This window comes from Mustela erminea, chromosome 9, assembly GCF_009829155.1.
Source record: "Mustela erminea isolate mMusErm1 chromosome 9, mMusErm1.Pri, whole genome shotgun sequence".
NCBI lineage: Eukaryota > Metazoa > Chordata > Mammalia > Carnivora > Mustelidae > Mustela > Mustela erminea.
The window spans coordinates 16613574-16630656 of record NC_045622.1 but is presented as its reverse complement, the minus strand read 5'-3'; the positions used below and the strand labels follow the sequence as shown (position 1 = coordinate 16630656).

The 17083-nt window shown below is 49.3% G+C and overlaps 1 protein-coding gene across 2 annotated transcripts in view; it reads right to left on the bottom strand.

Annotated features, from left to right (window-relative positions):
- The window catches only part of GRIK4 (glutamate ionotropic receptor kainate type subunit 4), a 415182-nt gene that overhangs the window by 31773 nt on the left and 366326 nt on the right, over positions 1–17083 (bottom strand). For both annotated transcript variants that reach the window (XM_032359115.1, XM_032359116.1), the window contains 2 exons: positions 13505–13618; positions 2005–2114 (listed from right to left, as the gene is read on the bottom strand). In XM_032359115.1, coding sequence (XP_032215006.1) covers positions 2005–2114; positions 13505–13618 — 224 coding nt within the window. The remainder of the gene's footprint in view (positions 1–2004; positions 2115–13504; positions 13619–17083) is intronic.

The window sequence follows — 17083 nt, the reverse complement described above, 5'->3', positions numbered from 1 at the left end:
TTCCCCCCTCAAAATCTCACCCAGAAGTACAATAGATCAAGAGATAAAAGTGGAACTGGTCTGGATGAAGAGGAGTTGAGGCCCAGAGCTCTGGCTACCGAGCCTTTCACCACCCCTCCAAAGTCCCTGGTACCTCCCAGGAGCCCTCATGCCCCAGGGTACCCTGTTTGAAAAACCTGTACCTAAGGTAGGTGCATTAACCCAGGTTCATGCATTATACATATATGATATAATGTGTGTGTGTGTGGTATTTTTTTTATTTAGTCCTCTTGTTAATGTCGGATCCTGAGGTAGTGCGTGTGTGTGTGTGTGTGTGTGTGTGTGTGCAGGGCCAGGAAGGGGGGCAGTTTAAGCCCCCGGAGCTGGGTGAAAAGCTTCAGGCTGCAGCAGGCAGGATAAAACAGGCGTCTGTGTCTGTATATCTAGGAACCAAGCTCTCCGACCATTTCCAGGGCCCTCAAGGTCCCCCGAGAGCTATGGGAATAGCTACACACTGGGGCTCAATCAAAGGGGGCAAGAGTGAATTACAGAGCCATGAACCAGGGCTCAGGCAGACAGCTTCCTAAAAGCAGCAGCCGACAGTGTGGTGAAGTGGAGAAGAGGCATGCCAGCCTCCTGCATGTCTCGCCCGTTGTCACTGACAACAGATACTTGACAGTGGCAATGCCTCCAGGCCCGAGGGGGGAAGGTGGCACCTGAGAGACACACACAGCAGCCTTTGAAGGCTACCAGCCTGTGAGCAAGGCCTTCTTCTGTTGGGCTGGATCTCATGGGCTCAGGCTGACTTTCCTGAACGTGGCTCTGATCTCCACTGGAAGAGGCAGAGACTGGGTGAGGCAATGCTCCCTGGGCAGGCTTGGGAGCTGCCCTGGGGTTCTGTGTTCTAACTAGAGAGAGCACATGTTCTCCTTGAGCTGTTGAACAGACATGCTCTAGGGAAAGGCCTCAGCCTGCAGAGGTGGGACATACCCTGGAATTGTCGAGTCCTGCCACTGTGGCCCCGAAGAGACCACTAGGGAGACAGCCGGAACAGAGCCGCCACCAGCTCTCCGGAAGTTCATCCCATGGTTCTCTGCTCCCAAGTAACAGCCCTTTCTGGTCCTATGCTATGGTGAGTTGGGTGCTGAGCATAGAGTGTGGATTCTGAACCGGTGACCCCTGAGCCCTGGGCTTGTTCTGCTTCTGGATAGGAAGCCGGCAGTCCCGAAGCCCAGGCTGATCCCACGGCCCAGCCCCGGAGAGCGACCACCCTCTCTGTGCACATTCATGGGAGGCCTCAGCCATGGGATGCCTTCATGTTCTTCGGGAGGCCCAGGGACAGCTTCTGTTTGCAGGGGAGAGGGAGGGCCTAATTGTCCCCAAACCCTGATCTGGACCCGTTGTTGCAAATCAACCCTACTTGCAAATGCCTTTTTCCCTCCCGCCCTCCTGTCCTGTGCCATCCTCCACAGCTCCCATTCAACAAGGCAGCTGTATTTTCACGGGCGGATCTGGGCTGGGGAAGGGCCAGGCCCTCTTCAGAGGAAACCTTCTCTGTCGCCCATGCCCTGAGACCTCCGGTCCCCCAGCTCTGGTCATCATTCAGTTCACTCTGTGGCAGATACTGGCAAGGTCTAATGCCAGGGCAGCCAAAGGCATAGTGCTTAATCAGAGTGCTCTTCCTGCCACCCTCCTCCCGTCCTCTCTCCTCCAAGACCCAAACCCAAACTGGGGGCCTAGAGACTGGGGAACAGAATGGGGAAGAGACAGGGGTACAGAAGCAAATTCAGACAAACTGGCCTGTTTGCACCATTGCATGGTAGGGAAGCCGTGAGTAGGTGGGGGGATGGGTGGTGCCAGGTGGACAGCACAGCAGAGAGCAGGTCAGGTCCCCAGTCCCCCTCCCACCCCTCCAGTGTGGCCCCAAGGTCCTCTGAACCCGCCCCTCCCACTCCCCCCCCCATGCAGTTCTCGAGGTGGACGCGAGGTGGCGGTGCGAGGACAGGGAAGGGGCGGCGAGCTTACCGAGCCACTAGGAAGAGGACGCAGCTGACGGCCAGATAGGCTAGAAGCATGAAGAGCCAGACGCCAGGAGAAAATGGGTCCAGAAAGGAGAAATAGCCAGGTTTGCGTCCCTGGAAATGAAGACAAAACCAGATTCACTGTGGGTGATTCTCAGTGGGTCAGGATGGCCCCTGGCCAGGGCGGGGCAGGCCAGAGGAGATATAGGGATGTGGGTCTGGCCCCAGATGGCCCTGCCCCTGGATTCTGGCTGACTGGCTTAAATGGCACTGGGGTCCAAGGTGCAGAGGGGCTGCTCCAACACCTAGCCAGCCCTGATCCCAGCAGACCAAACACAGGGACAGCTGGGGCCACTTCACTTCCTAGGTTGAGGGAGGCTTCGTGCTAGGCAAGGGGAAGAGCCCTCAGTATCCCTTATGTACCACCCTGTGTCCCCCTACCCTCCTCGAGGACGGCATGGTGGGCGCAGGGGCTTTGAGCCGCTGGTGTCCACGTCGCTGGAGTATGACAGCGCCCCTTCTTGACACTCACGTCTTTCTCACAAGGATGCTAACGGAACAGGCACCTTGTTTTTTTGTTTGGAGGGTGAACTGATGCATAGTGAGATTAACCTTAAAAAGAGATTAACCTCGAAAATGGTACCATGAGATTATTATTTCCATGTTACTGGTGAAGAAACTGAAAGCCCAGGGCAGTTGAGAGATGTGGATCCAAGGTCGCACAGCCAGTGAGTGGGAGGGCTGGGACTCAAATGCTCATCTTCCGACACCAAGCTCAGAGCTCAGGTACCATCACGCTGTGGGGAGACGTGGTCGGTCCCCAGCCCAGGGGTGTGCCTGGCCAGAGTCAAGGGAGCCAAAGGATGGGGCCAGGAACAGAAACCTAGGTACCAAGCCCCCGGATATTTTCCGGAGGACAGTGAAATGCAATGAGCAGGATGGAGTTCCATGATCTACTCTGGGGTCTTGGGCAAGTGCACGCCCTTCTCTGGCCTTGGTCAGAGCCCCTATAGGTCAAAGGGGCGACACTGCTGGCTTACCACAGACAGCTGTCATACATCCTGTTTCCCCTGCTGTGTTCACCCATTCTACATTCGTGGCTATCATGAGTTGACAAGCCTCATATAAAAGTCCAGATTTCTGGCGTCTTTCACAAAATGGAGTGGTCTGGAAACTCTGGGCCTCAATCGCCAATGGGCCGCTCAGCGGTAGTCGCCCCCTCTACACACGGCCGGCTCTCTCCAGCTCCTCCTTCCTCCTGCCCTTCCACACCCCCCAGTTTATCAGGGCAAACGGACATGAAGTTTAGCGCCCTGTCACTCGTGATGATTTCACTCCGTGTCTCTCAATTGAGAGATACTCGGGGCGGGGGGGATCTTTCATTGTTGGTTTCTGAATCTGAAACCCCATTAGATGCTCAATGTCAGAAATCTATACCTGATTATATCACAACGAATGAATCGAGGAAAATGACAGCACTATTTAAAGCTGCCATATTTGGTTAGGGGTGATAAGGAATGATGCACGGTCGTGGGAAAAATTCCTGGAGACTCAAGTTATAAAACATCGAACATCACACAAACAAGGATCAAGACGTAAACATCGCTCCGCTGGAAACATATCAGTCATGTTGGCAAGAGAACATCTGATTCTACTTGTGATTGACTGACGCCAACCAGAAGAGCAAGGAGTGGGCAGTTATGTGAGAGTTGGGTCTGGGCATAAACGGCCTTAGTTTAGGCGGAGCCCAGGCTGTTTATAGGATGCCAAAGAGAAGTACATTATTTGCAGGCTCCGAACTACTACTATTTTTTTCCTTCTATGTGGATGCCTTGTATTGCTTCTTTCCCCCAAAGGCATCTGAGTTACTGGTGTTTGGGGGCAAATCCGGTGTCATATACCACCGGCATTTCTTCCAAATAACAGACTCTCCCTAACCCAGAGGATATATGATGGTGATACTTTCCTTCCGGAGAACTCAGAATGTTTCACTATGTCCTCTTGATTTCAATACCCAGTTCTCTGTATTGACAGATGGAAGAATGGAGACCTGGGGAGGTTAAGTGCCTTGCTCAAATCACTGGCGATGGCTTCAATTTCTCTGGTGCTCATTCATCACACCGCGCCACAGAGATGCCACCTCTCCCTCGTTCAGATGGCCGCCGTACCGCGTCTTCCTCTCCTTTTTATCTTTGCAACTTGCTCCAATCAACCCCCTAATTAATCTCACGTCTTTTCCCCAGTGCCAGCAGAATCCCAACCTACTCTATGTCAACCCCATGAAGCCCTCTTGAACATTATTTATTTGTACCCATCATCATTTATTTGGACTCTGTTGTATTTATAGGCATTTCTACTGATTCATACATGTCCTGTGGGCTGCAAGGTGGACCAGTTTCTTCAGGTGACTGCAACCACTTTGAAGATAGATAATTGGCTCTATAGAGTCTACGCCGTAGACGTCCAGGACAGGCCAAGCACTGCAGATGGACTGAAAATTAGATGCCACCAAAATTTAACTAGTTCCCTGGCTTTTTTTAAAGATTTATTTATTCGAGAGAGCGAGCGAAGGGGAAGGGCAGAGGGAAAGAGAATCTCAAGCAGACTCCCTACTGGGTGTGAAGCCCTGCTCAGGGTTGATCTCATGTCCCTGAGATCATGACCTGAGCTGAAACCAAGAGTCAAAGCCTTAACCAACTAAGCCACCCAGATACCCGGAAGCCCCTATCTCCTGGACTTTTGTACTGTGTTTCAGGCTGACCACACCAGAGCCAGCATTCTTGATGCTGTCTGATGATGGGAGACACCCAAGGGGTTGGTCACCAATAGATCACCATCCCAGCATGGGGAGACCCTTCGAATGTTAGAGAGGGTGCTACAAAGTGGCAGTGAACTCCCCTTGCATGTCAAAAATTACTCTTGTTCTTAAAGAGAATCTGTTGAGTCAATGAAACTTCATTCTAGAAGAAATGACATTATAGTGAGAACGCAGTTGCTTTCCCAGACTCTAGAGCCAGACACATAAGGACACCAGAGCTAGGTAATACAGGACAGGCAGTAAATTAAAACACAGACTCCGTAGCTAGCCTGCCCAGGACTGAATCCTGGCTTCATCATTTACAACTATGTGACCCTGAACAAGTTACTTAACTTCTCTGGGTCTCCATTTCCTCTTTTGTAACATGGGGGTAACAATAAAACCTACCTCAGGAGGGTGTTTTAAGAGCTGGATGAGTTCACACATAGTAAAAGCCATGTGTGTTGGCTTCTCCTCTGGCTAATGGTAGCCATGAGTGAGGGGAGGGAGGACAGTGGAATTTCCTTTTATATTAATTCTCCCTCAATGGACAAGAAATATTTTTTCTGCCCTACAGTGACACATGCGAATGATGTTTGGGGAGAGAATGCCATTGTGGCCACAGTCACGTTCTCTAACACTTAGAATTTCTATGGGTTATAACCCATGAGTCATGAGGGTTCCCAGGGCTCTCCAGGGAAGCCATTAAGGCAACACCAGGCTCTATTCTGGAAAGACGGCTCTTAGAAGCCAGGGATTCCAACCTCAGTTCTGCCTCGGCCTTTCCAACGAAGGCACAGAGTGGGTCAGATGTGTGGTGGGTTCTCCCTTGTCCCTAGAGGGGCTGGGCATCCTGGTCACCCCTTCCTTTGTGCTGACACCACACAAGCTAGTGATACCGACTCTCTACCTGCCCTGCACCCTCTCTCCTCTCCTGCAGAGCCAAGGACAAAGGCTCCTCCTGTCCTCCACATGGTCTTTACAACTAAATGGCAACGCATTCAGAGGTCTCCTTCAACTCCCAGCTGTGGTCCACAGTCAATAAAAGACTCTTTAGGGCTGAAGAGATAAAAGCAGGCAGTGTCCATGCCTCTTTCTGGAAGAGGCAGAAGAAGAGGATTTCCTCCTACCCCGCCCCAGGAACCCACAGGTAACTTTTCTCAGGGTGTCTGCAATAGACGGTCTTGATGATAGTTGGGTTTAGCATGCACTTCCCACCTCTAAAGCCAACGGGAAAAAAGAGGCAAGCAATTAATTCCTCCTCACATAAAACACCCACATGAGTTTGTTGCCTATGTAACCCACACGCTAGCAGATCTATTTTCATTTTGCTCTTTGGAAATCCAGTACGAGGAGATGTAAATTCCAATCCTGGCACTGACTTTGACTTGCTGAGTGATTCCAGGCAGGCCACTCAACTTCTCTGAGTGCCATTGTCTTCTTCCAGAAAATGGGACCCGGCCATCAACATGAAGGGGGAATGTGAGAATTACTACAGTAATATTGATAGAACACCTGGAGCTTTGTGAGATAGGAGCGCCCAATAAAATACCAATATGAAAATAATGATACACCCAGGAAACCATATTTCCATGTTATGGGCTCTCATGTTACTTAGCCTTAAGGAACAGAACTCTGCACGTTCTGTTTCCTTATAGCAGGGTATTAAGCAGTATTAGAAATGATTCACTGGTTTACTTAGCATCATTCTCCATTCTTCTAGACAGTCTTTCTGAAATGAAACAGACCTTCTTGAAAAAAAAAAACGGGTAATATATCCAGTGAAAATGCTGGGCATTAATTTAATGTTGGCATTTATGCCTCTCTCACTTTTTAATCACTGTTTTTTTTTTTTAACTTTTCTTGTCAGAGAAGACTCTAGCTAAGAGTTAAGAAGAGGAAAAGACAGAGCATAAAACCTCTCCACTTTGTTAATCAAAGATGGGTGAGGACCTTACAGAGGGAAGATAGCAAAGGCATGCTCTCGAGGAGGTCGTAGATACTCTGGCTGTCTGGAGACACTAAACAGGATAGGATAGTATAGGATAGATAGTATTCTCAGATTAGAAAAGCTCTAGAACATTCCCCCGACACATGGCCTTGACATAGAGAAATGCACCTAACTGTACCATAAAGATGGGTAGTTAAAAGCGTATGGACCTGGGGACCAGAAAGCTGGGTTCAGTGCCCCCTCCACCATTGTGCTCTCTCCTCTCTCCATGGTCCCGCTAGCCACCGCAGACCTTAGCATCCTTCCACATAAAATGGGGACCATGGTACTGTGCCTCCGTGGGGGGGGGGTGCTGTATTAAAGCAGAGACTCCATGCAAAAGTGCTTCATAAATAAAGAGATGCCAGACAGATGTTAGTCAACACACAAGTACCCTGACGTACACCCAACCACCTTGACTATGTCAACACTGAACTTTTTAAATGTAATTATCCATTTAGGGGGTATACGTGCCAAGCGTCAAATCTCAGGTTGGCGTCTGGCACACGCAGATGACGCCTTCCTACAACAGTCAGTGCGTGCTGGAGGAATGCAGACTTACTTTAATATTAATCGGAGCAAAACATCATTAGGCAAATTGCTGTTGCAGAAAAAAAAGACAGCAAAACGACACAATATACTCTGATGTTCAATATGAATGTTTTCGTTTCCCTGTGCTCTTTTCCCCTCCATTCACATAGATATTGGAGTCCTCACAGCGGGCGTCAGAATCATAAAACCCCAGAGTACAGATGCCCCTGGGTTCCTTACTGCTTCAGCGTATACTGAATGAGCTGATGTGCCATGGAAATCAAGAGAGTCTTGAACTTCAGATGTCCCGTTATTTCATTCACATTCTTGGAATAGTAGGGGTGCTCAGATCTCATTGGTACCCAGACTCTAAAGGCTGGACCCTGTATGTATGGTTTGGAAGCTCATCTAGCCCTGACCAGGGATTGTAATGCTTTTTCAGGTGGGTGCTAGGTTGTATGCCGGCTGTGCAGGCAATGGTGGGGAGGGAGCACTGAGTCCCGGGGAAAGCCGTGCGGGCCTGGAGCAGATGTACCTGGGTGGCCTGAAACATGGGCCTCCCATCTCCTCTTGTTATCTAGACCACTGAGATTAAGGCCAGAAAAGAAACAGGAAATCTAGTTCAGTCACTCATCCTGCTGCCTGGGCTATGAGGCCTCCTGACAGAAGCCAGGCTCCTGGGCTCCGTGCTGCTCCATTAGGAGCCACAAAAGAAAGTGGTGCTCACTGCCCACAGGACAGCAGGGTACCTCCCTCAGCCTTCCCTCCTGCCTTTCTTCTTTCTGTAATTATGGAGCCAATATAGCCTGTTTGGGATGATCATGTTTCCACATCAAAAACTGTATCATAAGAGCTTCTGGCCTGACAAGAGGGTACCTTCTTCCCACTAGGATCCACTTAGGGAGAAAGAGATAAAGACCAGTACAGTGCAGCAAATACATGGGCAGAGAGCTGCTGCTCAGGGAAAGAGACCAACAGCTCCATCCAGAGGAGTCACACTGAAGAGCAAGTGACATTTGAGCTGGGTATCGAAGGCTGGAGAGGAGTTTGTTCCGCGGCCAAGAGGCAAGAAGACGGGCACAAACCTAGATCAGAAGAGGCTTGTGTGTTGGTGAAGCGGTGAGTGCTATGTGGTGAGGATGCCTATAGCAGGAGCTACGAGTGGAACAGGAAAGATGGGCTGTGTTCTCCATGTTCAGAAAGAGGGACTTGGTCTTGTTAAGTGATGGGCAGTCAGTGAACCATCTTAAGTAGGAGGCTGATATGATTCCATTAGTAAAAAAAAAAATAGCAGTAAACTAAAAAACTAACTCTCAGCAAGTCACATGCATTTACGAAATACAAAGCTAATGCCCTATTGTGCACAGGTCAGGCACTGTTATAGGTGCGTTACTTATGCATTTACGTATCCTCATTAAATCTGCATGACAACCCATTGTCGCACATGAGAAAACTGAGACACAGGGGACATGCAGCAAGTACATGGCAGATCTGGCTCCAGAACTTTCCACTGCTTTTTCATGAATGCTGGAAGTGACTATGGCCCTCTGATGGGGACGCAGTACTGGATGGGAGGGTCACACCTCTCATCCAGTGAACTCAAGGAGGATACAGGCCACCAGGATGGCAATTCAGGTCAGAGATAAGGAAAGCCTGAAGCAAGGTGGATTCAGTGGGGGTGGAGGGCGTGCTTGAGAACCATCTAGGAGGTGAGCTGACTGACTGAATGTGTGCAGTGAGAGAAGTGAAGGGTAGCTCGGGGGACTGGGTGGAGATGCCATGAGGTGAGATGGAACAGGGGAAGAGGAGGAAGAATTCTACAGAATATGGTTTGTGACACCGAATTTGAGGTGCCCGTGAGATTGTCAGGTGATGTCTAGTCATGCTAGAAATAGCTTCGAGAATTCAGGGGAATGGCCAGGGTTGGATTTACAGATGCGGCAGAGAGCTGTCAAAGAGAGAAGGGAAATGCACCAGGGACATTCACGGGGCAGGCAGAGAGAGAGAGAGAGTCAACAGAAATGCTGGAGGGGCAACGATCAGGGTGGTAGGAGGAAGAACAGGAAGAGACAGTGACCTGGAACCTGGAATGGAGAGAGTTCTAGAAAGTGGGGAAGTGGGAGGGATCGACGGTAACAAATGCTGAAGCCAGAATTCTAAGTCAGCCTCTGAGTGGCAGGGAGTAAGGCATCCAAATAGCAAAAGAGTCTTCCCATTTTGGTCCTAGAAATGCCTGAGCAGAAACAGAGATTATACCCCAACAGTGAGAAGAAGGAAAATACCACGTCATCGACACTTGGTGATCCCATGGTCGTGAGAAACTAACCCTAGGTAATCTAGGATGACTGTAAATTCACACACTATTTCTTATTGTCTTTAGACTTCAGACACATACCTGCCACCCCTTACTACTTAGGAGGGTTTTGCAATATTTTCAAAAGAGGCATTTATACTTTGGGTTAATTATTTTAACCTTTGCACACAGGCTTCATCATCACCAGATGTTCACATCTTGGCAACAATCACTCATGACTCAGATGACCTCAGATACAGAATTAAGATATAGATTCTGGGCCATTATAGATTATAAATGAAATTAATCATCTTGAGAAACTACCAACTTCAGAAAAATTCACAAAATAATAAACTTTCCACTTGAGAAAAATTCACAAAATGATCACTATGAACTTGAGAAAAAGTCAAAAAATAATAAATACTCTCAACCTGAGAAAAATTCACAAAAGAATAAACCCCCAGTATTCAACTTTATTTTTGTTAACCTAACACTATTATAGGAGAGAGAGCTTCTCTCCGTAATTTCAGATTGAGGCTTTCATGGTGAACTCCACGGAGCTATCCTGTGGTATTAGCTGTTTCTGCCAACTCAGATACAGCAAAGTTCATCTCAGACCTGTTCTCTCCAGGTCTCCCCTGGTTTCATTGATTCAGGATTGTTCTCTCCAGCTGATTTTTTGGTACTTTCTAAGCACACTGCCTTACACACAGAATGCACTCAATAAATATTTGTTGAATAAATGCATAAACTGTCAGCTCTGCTTAGTGTAAGGTGTTCATCCAGCACTCAATTTTTATTCAGCTCGGCCCCCTGTTATAAATCAGCTCTGAGCAGCCATGTGGCAGATCAGTGCCTCAGTGAAGAGGCTGGAAGTGGGGAGGTCTCCTGACCAGCAAGGGGAACGTATGACTTCGGGTTCTCCAGAGAGACAGAATCAGTAGGAGATGTGTGTGTGTGTGTGTGTGTGTGTGTGTGTGTGTGTGTGTGTGTGTAGAGATTTACTTTAAGGAATTGGCTCTCACCATTGTGGGAGCAGTTAAGGCCAAAATCTATAGCACCTGCTGGAAACTCAGGCAGGATTTCTAAGGGATAGTCTTGAGGCAGAATTCTTTCTGTTCCAGGAAACCTGTTTTTGTGCTTAAGGCCTTCAACTGGTTAGATGAGGCCCACCGACATTATCAAGGGTAACTTCCTTTACTTAAAGTGAAATGAACACAGCTGTTAATCCCATCTACAGAATATTCTCATGGAATATCTAAGATAGTGATTGATCAAACCCTGGGCACCATAGCTTAGGGAAGCTGATGTGTAAAACTTCATGTTCCAAGAACTAATACAATCATAGGTTTGCGGTAGTGGGTAATATCTGGCCAACAATCCAATTAAAGATGTCCAGAGGACTGGTGAGTGGGAATATGTTTCTGGCTGGAGTTGATATTCCAGGCAGTGGTGTGCCCAGTGGTGAGGGTAGCCTAGCAGAGGACGTCCCAGGCAATGAGTAGAAACACCAGGGATCAGGAGCCTTTACCTACATGGTTCCTCCCGGTCCATCGGGTTGTGAGTGGGGCTCTCGTATCCTTGGCATTAATCAAGAAATTAAGGCCAGAGCCTGGTTGTACAGCTTGGCCATAGTAATATGATTTGGAGAAAGGTCCTATGTTCCGTTCCCCCACTTCTTTGGGATGCTGCCTCGGGGCTCAGTTGCAGGAATGGGGTGAGGCGGGTTTAAGACACAGTGCTAGCTGGAAAATCACCCAGGGACTACGGACAGGTAAGAGGACAAGGACCCTTGTCTCAAGAGTTAGAACATCTGGCTTCCAGGCCCCACCATGTGTCAGTTCCAAGTGTGACTTTAGTTTCCTTACTGTCAAGTTGGAATTCTAATACCTTCCCTCTTCTCAAACAACAGTCCTAAGGACCAGATGAGAAAAGGTACACAAGAAAGCCTTCCAGGACAAGTTACTCAAAGATCACATGAATGAGGGGAGCCGCCTGGTGTCCCAGAGACAGCACAGGCTCGAAGCACACCATTCCTGGGTGCGATCTCTGCACTTACACTTACAAGAACAACACGAGGGTATTGGTGTCCTAGGACCACTAGAAGAAAGGACCACAAGCTAGGTGACTTAAAACAATAGAAACGTATAGTCTCCCAGGCAGGGGTGAGCATTTCAAGATCGAGGTATCAGCAGGGCCATGCTCCCTCTGAAGGCTCTAGGGGAGGATGCCTGCTTGTCACCTCTAGCTCCTGGTGGTTGCTGGCAATCCTTGGTGGTCCTTGGCTTATAGAGACATCCTGCTACTCTGTCTCCAAATTCACACGCTCTTCTCCCCCGGGTCCACATTTTCTTCCTTTTACAAAGACACCCCTCCTTGGCTAAAGGCCCGCTCGAATCCAGTATGACATCATCTCAACTTGATTAGATCTATAAAGACCCTATTTGCAAATAAGGTCCTGGGGCTTAGGACTTCAATATGTCTTTTGAGGGGACACAAGTCAACCCATGACCACAGTCAAGATCCTTGCAGGGGCTGGAAAGAGCGTCTGGGATGTAAGAGTTGCTCAATGAACGGGAGCTTTCATCATCGTGGAAAAGAGGCGGGGGACATCGCTCTCGCCCTTAATTCACAAGACAGCCACATCAATGACAGCGCCAACAGTGCCCAAATCCTCACACTGCTTTTTGTCTTAGCCTGGGGAGCTTGGGATTTCGATGTTGCCTCTTCTTCTAAATGCCGTGACTTCCTTTTCTAAGCCAGGCAGTGATCATGATGGATGCTGAGGTCCAGCATTGGATAGTGCTCCTCGGAGCTGCTCCAATGGGCTCTGTGACAAGGGGACCTTCCCTCTTACAGAAATGGGCTGCAGTTTCCGATGCCCTAGCAGCCCTGGCTACGTGAGCCCAGGCTGGGACTGTGAATACAGACAATCCTCTTTCTCCAGGGCTGGGATGTGGGGCCAGGGAAGGGGTCAGAAGCTAGAGGGTCTGTTCTTCAGCAGGCACATGGGATGAGCGCTTGATCCCTTCCCTGTTGGGCAGCCTTGTGGCGCCGGGTAACACCCTGCAGTATTCTAGGTTAGTGTGACTTCGGACACCGAGAATGACTTGAGCATTGGGGAATCTTTATAATAGCTGTGCATTCAGAGTCAGTTTGGCTAAAAGGATGAGAGGGAGGCTCTTCTGGTTCAGGCAACTGTGTCCTGGCAACATTGCTAGTATTCCCTTTGTAGCCCTGTTACTCTCCTGATCCTCCCCCACTGGCCAGGGTCCTCCATCAGGTCTGTCCTCACGCCTATTGGTGTGCCTTCCCAAACTCATTTAGACCCTTACTCTACTCACTCTAGGCAACTTAAGCAGAGAAGTCTTTCTCTCTCTCTTTTTTTTTTTTTGAAGGATGTCAAAAAGGGGACAGGCCAGATATAAATGACATCATTTATTCACTAATATAGCTAACCCGGAGAGGATGGAGTCTGCATTCCCTCACCAGACAATGCTGAGAGTGAACAGAGATGCACCTGGGAATCAGCAAAGTCCTTGAAAATGCTGGGATAACTTATCTGGACTGGAGACCCTGTCCCTAGGAGGAAGCAGAGTGACCAATGGGTCCACTCACCGACACACGGCACAACCAGGGTTGAGCGCTCGCTCTCAGCCATCCCTAGTCAGTGAGGCAGAAGCAATTTTTACTGGAAAGCCCACAAGTGTGACTTTTCCATTCTTCTTGTTTGCAAGTCCGCACAGCTGATGCGGGAAAAAATAGCCCAGCTCATTTGCATTTAAGTCTTGAAATCTAAATATTTCTGTGAGTCATTCATTATTACCATATAACTCAGTGTTTGCATGCAAATAACTTTAATGACATAAATGCTTATAAAATAAGTCTCTTACCATATGAACTCGGTAAAGAATGCTAATTCCCAGAGTCATGAATGGCTTGGAGAAATCAATCACCTTCTCCCGCTCCGCAGTAATGGTGAGGCCCGCCACGGCCAGGTCCGCTTTCTGAAAGGGACAGACAGATCCCATCAGTGGGGCGGCCCAGGTGAGATGCAGGGACAGAGACTTGTGGCCAGAGGCCGTCCCTACTGGGGAGATGTCACTCTGGTCTGGCTTCTCAGTGTGGGGAGGGACTCTGGCTGGCCCTGAGCCATCTCAGACCCGAACAATCATTCACGAGAGGACATGGTGCTGAAGCTGGAACTTGGGCACACTTGTGGCCAGACGCCTCTAGACACATCAGTAAGTACAAACAGCAGAGGACTGTTCAGGGACCATCTCAAAATGCCCAAGGAGAGGGAGAATGGGCACAGAGGCTGCTGGATTCTCAACAGGAAGTCGTTTTAAAATTCAACTTCCTAATTTGCTCAGTCCACAGAACTTGACGGAGGTGCGAGCCTGAAGAGGAACCGCGGTGGGGGTCTTGGGGGTGCGAGAAAACGGATGTAAGCACGGAAGAGAGAGACAAGCTAACAGCACCAAGCAATCGAGCGGGTAGCGCCACCACCACAGAGCTCGTCTTTGTCAGAGCCGGGACTGGACCTTGGCCTCCCAGGGCCCTGGACACTTATATTGCTGCTCAGGTTACAATTCAGGCGCCAAAGAAGTAAAAGAAGGTTCTGTGGCCTTCCATGTAAAAGTCACCAGAATTTGTTCTGAAGACATTTCCTTCTGTGCTCTTGGCCCTTGCAGGACACCACAGATGCCCATACCTGATGAGAGTCTGAATTCAACACAATCGGCTTCCTCAGTGTTCCTCTTTGCCAGACAGTTCGTCCTCGTCCCTTATTTAAACCCATCCCCTGGCAAAGCAAACTCACTTCCTCTTGGTCTGCTTCCCCGTGCATGGTGCAAAGGGGAAAAGCCCAGAACCAGCATTCTGTTCCGGTCCTTCACCAACTCCCTAACCTAGGCCAGTCCCTAGACATCCTTGGCCTTGTCCTTAAACCAAGGATGTGAGGTGAAGACCGTGCCAGGACCCTGCCCAGAGATTCTCTAACAGGGATTCTCAACATCTCATACATCTCGTCTCTGACCACCTGCATCAGAATCATGTGGGAGGCTGACTAAAATGCGAATTCCTGAGTCACACCCCGGAGCCCCCTGGATCAGACGGTGGGTAGGACACAGGCATCTGTATTGGTACCAAGCTGCGCAGCTGATTCTGACATCCACTAATATGGAAGAACCATTTTTTAAAAAAAAAATATTTTATTTATTTGACAGACAGAGATCATAAGTAGGCAGAGAGGCAGGCGGGGGTTGGGGGGGGAAGCAGACTCCCCACTGAGCAGAGAGCCTGATGTGGGGCTCGATCCCAGGACCCTGAGATCATGACCTGAGCCAAAGGCAGAGGCTCAACCCACTGAGCCCCCCAGGTGCCCCAAAGAACCATGTTTTATAACGGAGACGTGTATCTCAGACTGGCCTCCCCTGGTTTCCATGTCAGCTTAACTCCTTCTTCTAATTCCAGTGGAGCAGCTGATGGAAGAGAGGAAGACAGAAAGGAGGACAAGTGGAGTCCCCAGCAATCTGAGAACAGGCCAGGCGTCGTCTTCTGAATGAGCGCACGCACATACGCGCACGAGTGCACGATTCTTCCTAAATCACTGCAAAGAAAATAGAGGAAGAGACATGCTGGTCTTCATTCCGCACACAAGGGAATTTGCGATTTGCGTACAAGAAGGATAAATCTCTTGGCAAAGGTCAGTCTCTCCCGCATTTCGACCTCGCACCTCCACTCCCCATCCACGTTCTGTCTGCTGGCGCAGCCATGTAATCTGGCAGAGGTTAACGAACTCAGGGCCTTATAAAGGCAGGCCAGGTGCCAAGAAAAGAAACTAGGGTGCGGATGTAAGAGATTTTTCAATATAAAATGAAATATGTGAATGCTTCATTGTGCTCTTTCTGTATTTCTCCAAGAGAGTGCTAATTACTGCTATCAAATGAATCAACCCTTGAGATTAAAAAACGAAGTTTGATTAGAAGATTGTTAATGCTTTCATTTGGGGGCTCTTTGTGGAGGGCTGCTTGGGTCTTTCAGAACCTCGGCCCCTCCATGACGGTGGCACTGATGGCAGTTCTGCCCGCTTGAGAGCACAGGTGTAGGCCAACAGATAATCAACGCAGCACAAAGACCCAGCAGGTGCAGCGCCGGGTCCCACACAGGCGGGCTTCTAGCTAGTCGGCAGCCAAGCCCTGCATGAACCTTGGGAGGAGGAGACGAGAGAGTCAGTTGGGTTGGACTGAAAGAACGGAAGAAAAGAGGAGGAAACCAAAATGGATAAAGTGGGCAAAGATAAACACAGCTTTTAGTCCTTTCTCTGGTTATTTAAAAACACAGATCCTGCCCCCCCAATTAACTGAACTCAACAACTCTACCCACAGGTTTCTTTTCCTCACCTACAGCTTTCGCCCCCAAAGGGCAAATTTTGTTTTTGTTTTTTAAGATTTTATTTATTTATTCGTCAGAGAGAGAGAGAGAGAGAGAGAGAGAGCAGGATCAGGGAGAACTGCAGGGAGAGGGAGAAGCAGGCTTCCCACTAAGCAAGGAGCCCGAGGTGGGACTCGATCCCAGGACCCCGGAATCATGACCCAAGCCGAAGACAGACACTTAACCGACTGAGCCACCCACACATCCCAAAAGGGCAAATGCTGCGTTGGAATTTGGAAATCGGTTCACAAGTTTATAAAAGCTGTCATGATGTCATGGTGAAGCCGTAGAGCCTTTCCCGGGTGCATGCAGAACGGCCACATACCCAGGGACAGTGTGTGCCCCAGGCTCGGACAGGGCATCTCCGTCTACTCACAGAGAGACCTTTCCCAAACTGGGGCCAAACAGAACAACCGCCTCATGTGGACACTGCTGATTCCTGGCCACCAGTCGGTCCCTCTTGCCTTTCCTGCCCCCCCCCCCCCGCCCCGCCGCCCCTGGCAGGAGTAAGTTACAGGCAGGGGAGGCAGGGAAGGAGTGGGATGGAAAAAAGCCGTGGCAAGCTAAAAGAAATGATGGAGATTTCGTGGTGGTGTTTTTTGTTTTATTTTGTTTTGTTTTTATTTAATCAACTCAGTAGAGAATAGTAATTATCTACCTTGGCTTCAACACCCCCCGAAATTTTAGCGACAACCTCTGGGGATCCGGTTATTCCAAAAGACGTGCGTTCATTTTATTTCACCTTAGTTAAAAAGACATTATGCTATAAAGCAGTCTTAGATGAGGAGATAATATGCCATGAAACCAGACTAACAAGCCAAGGGGGCTGGGAGTGTACGATGCCAGCAACCATCGGCGTAGGGGAAGGAGGGAGGGGAGGGCAGGCTGCCCGTCCGCCCCAGCCCTTCTGCATCTCTGGCCACTCGGGGCAGGAGGGCCGCGCTCTCGGGCAGAAAGAGCTGTAGACAGGACATCAGAAGACATGGCCCTGGTTGCAGCCAGGCCACGGCTCACTCTGACCGTGGGCGAGTTACTCC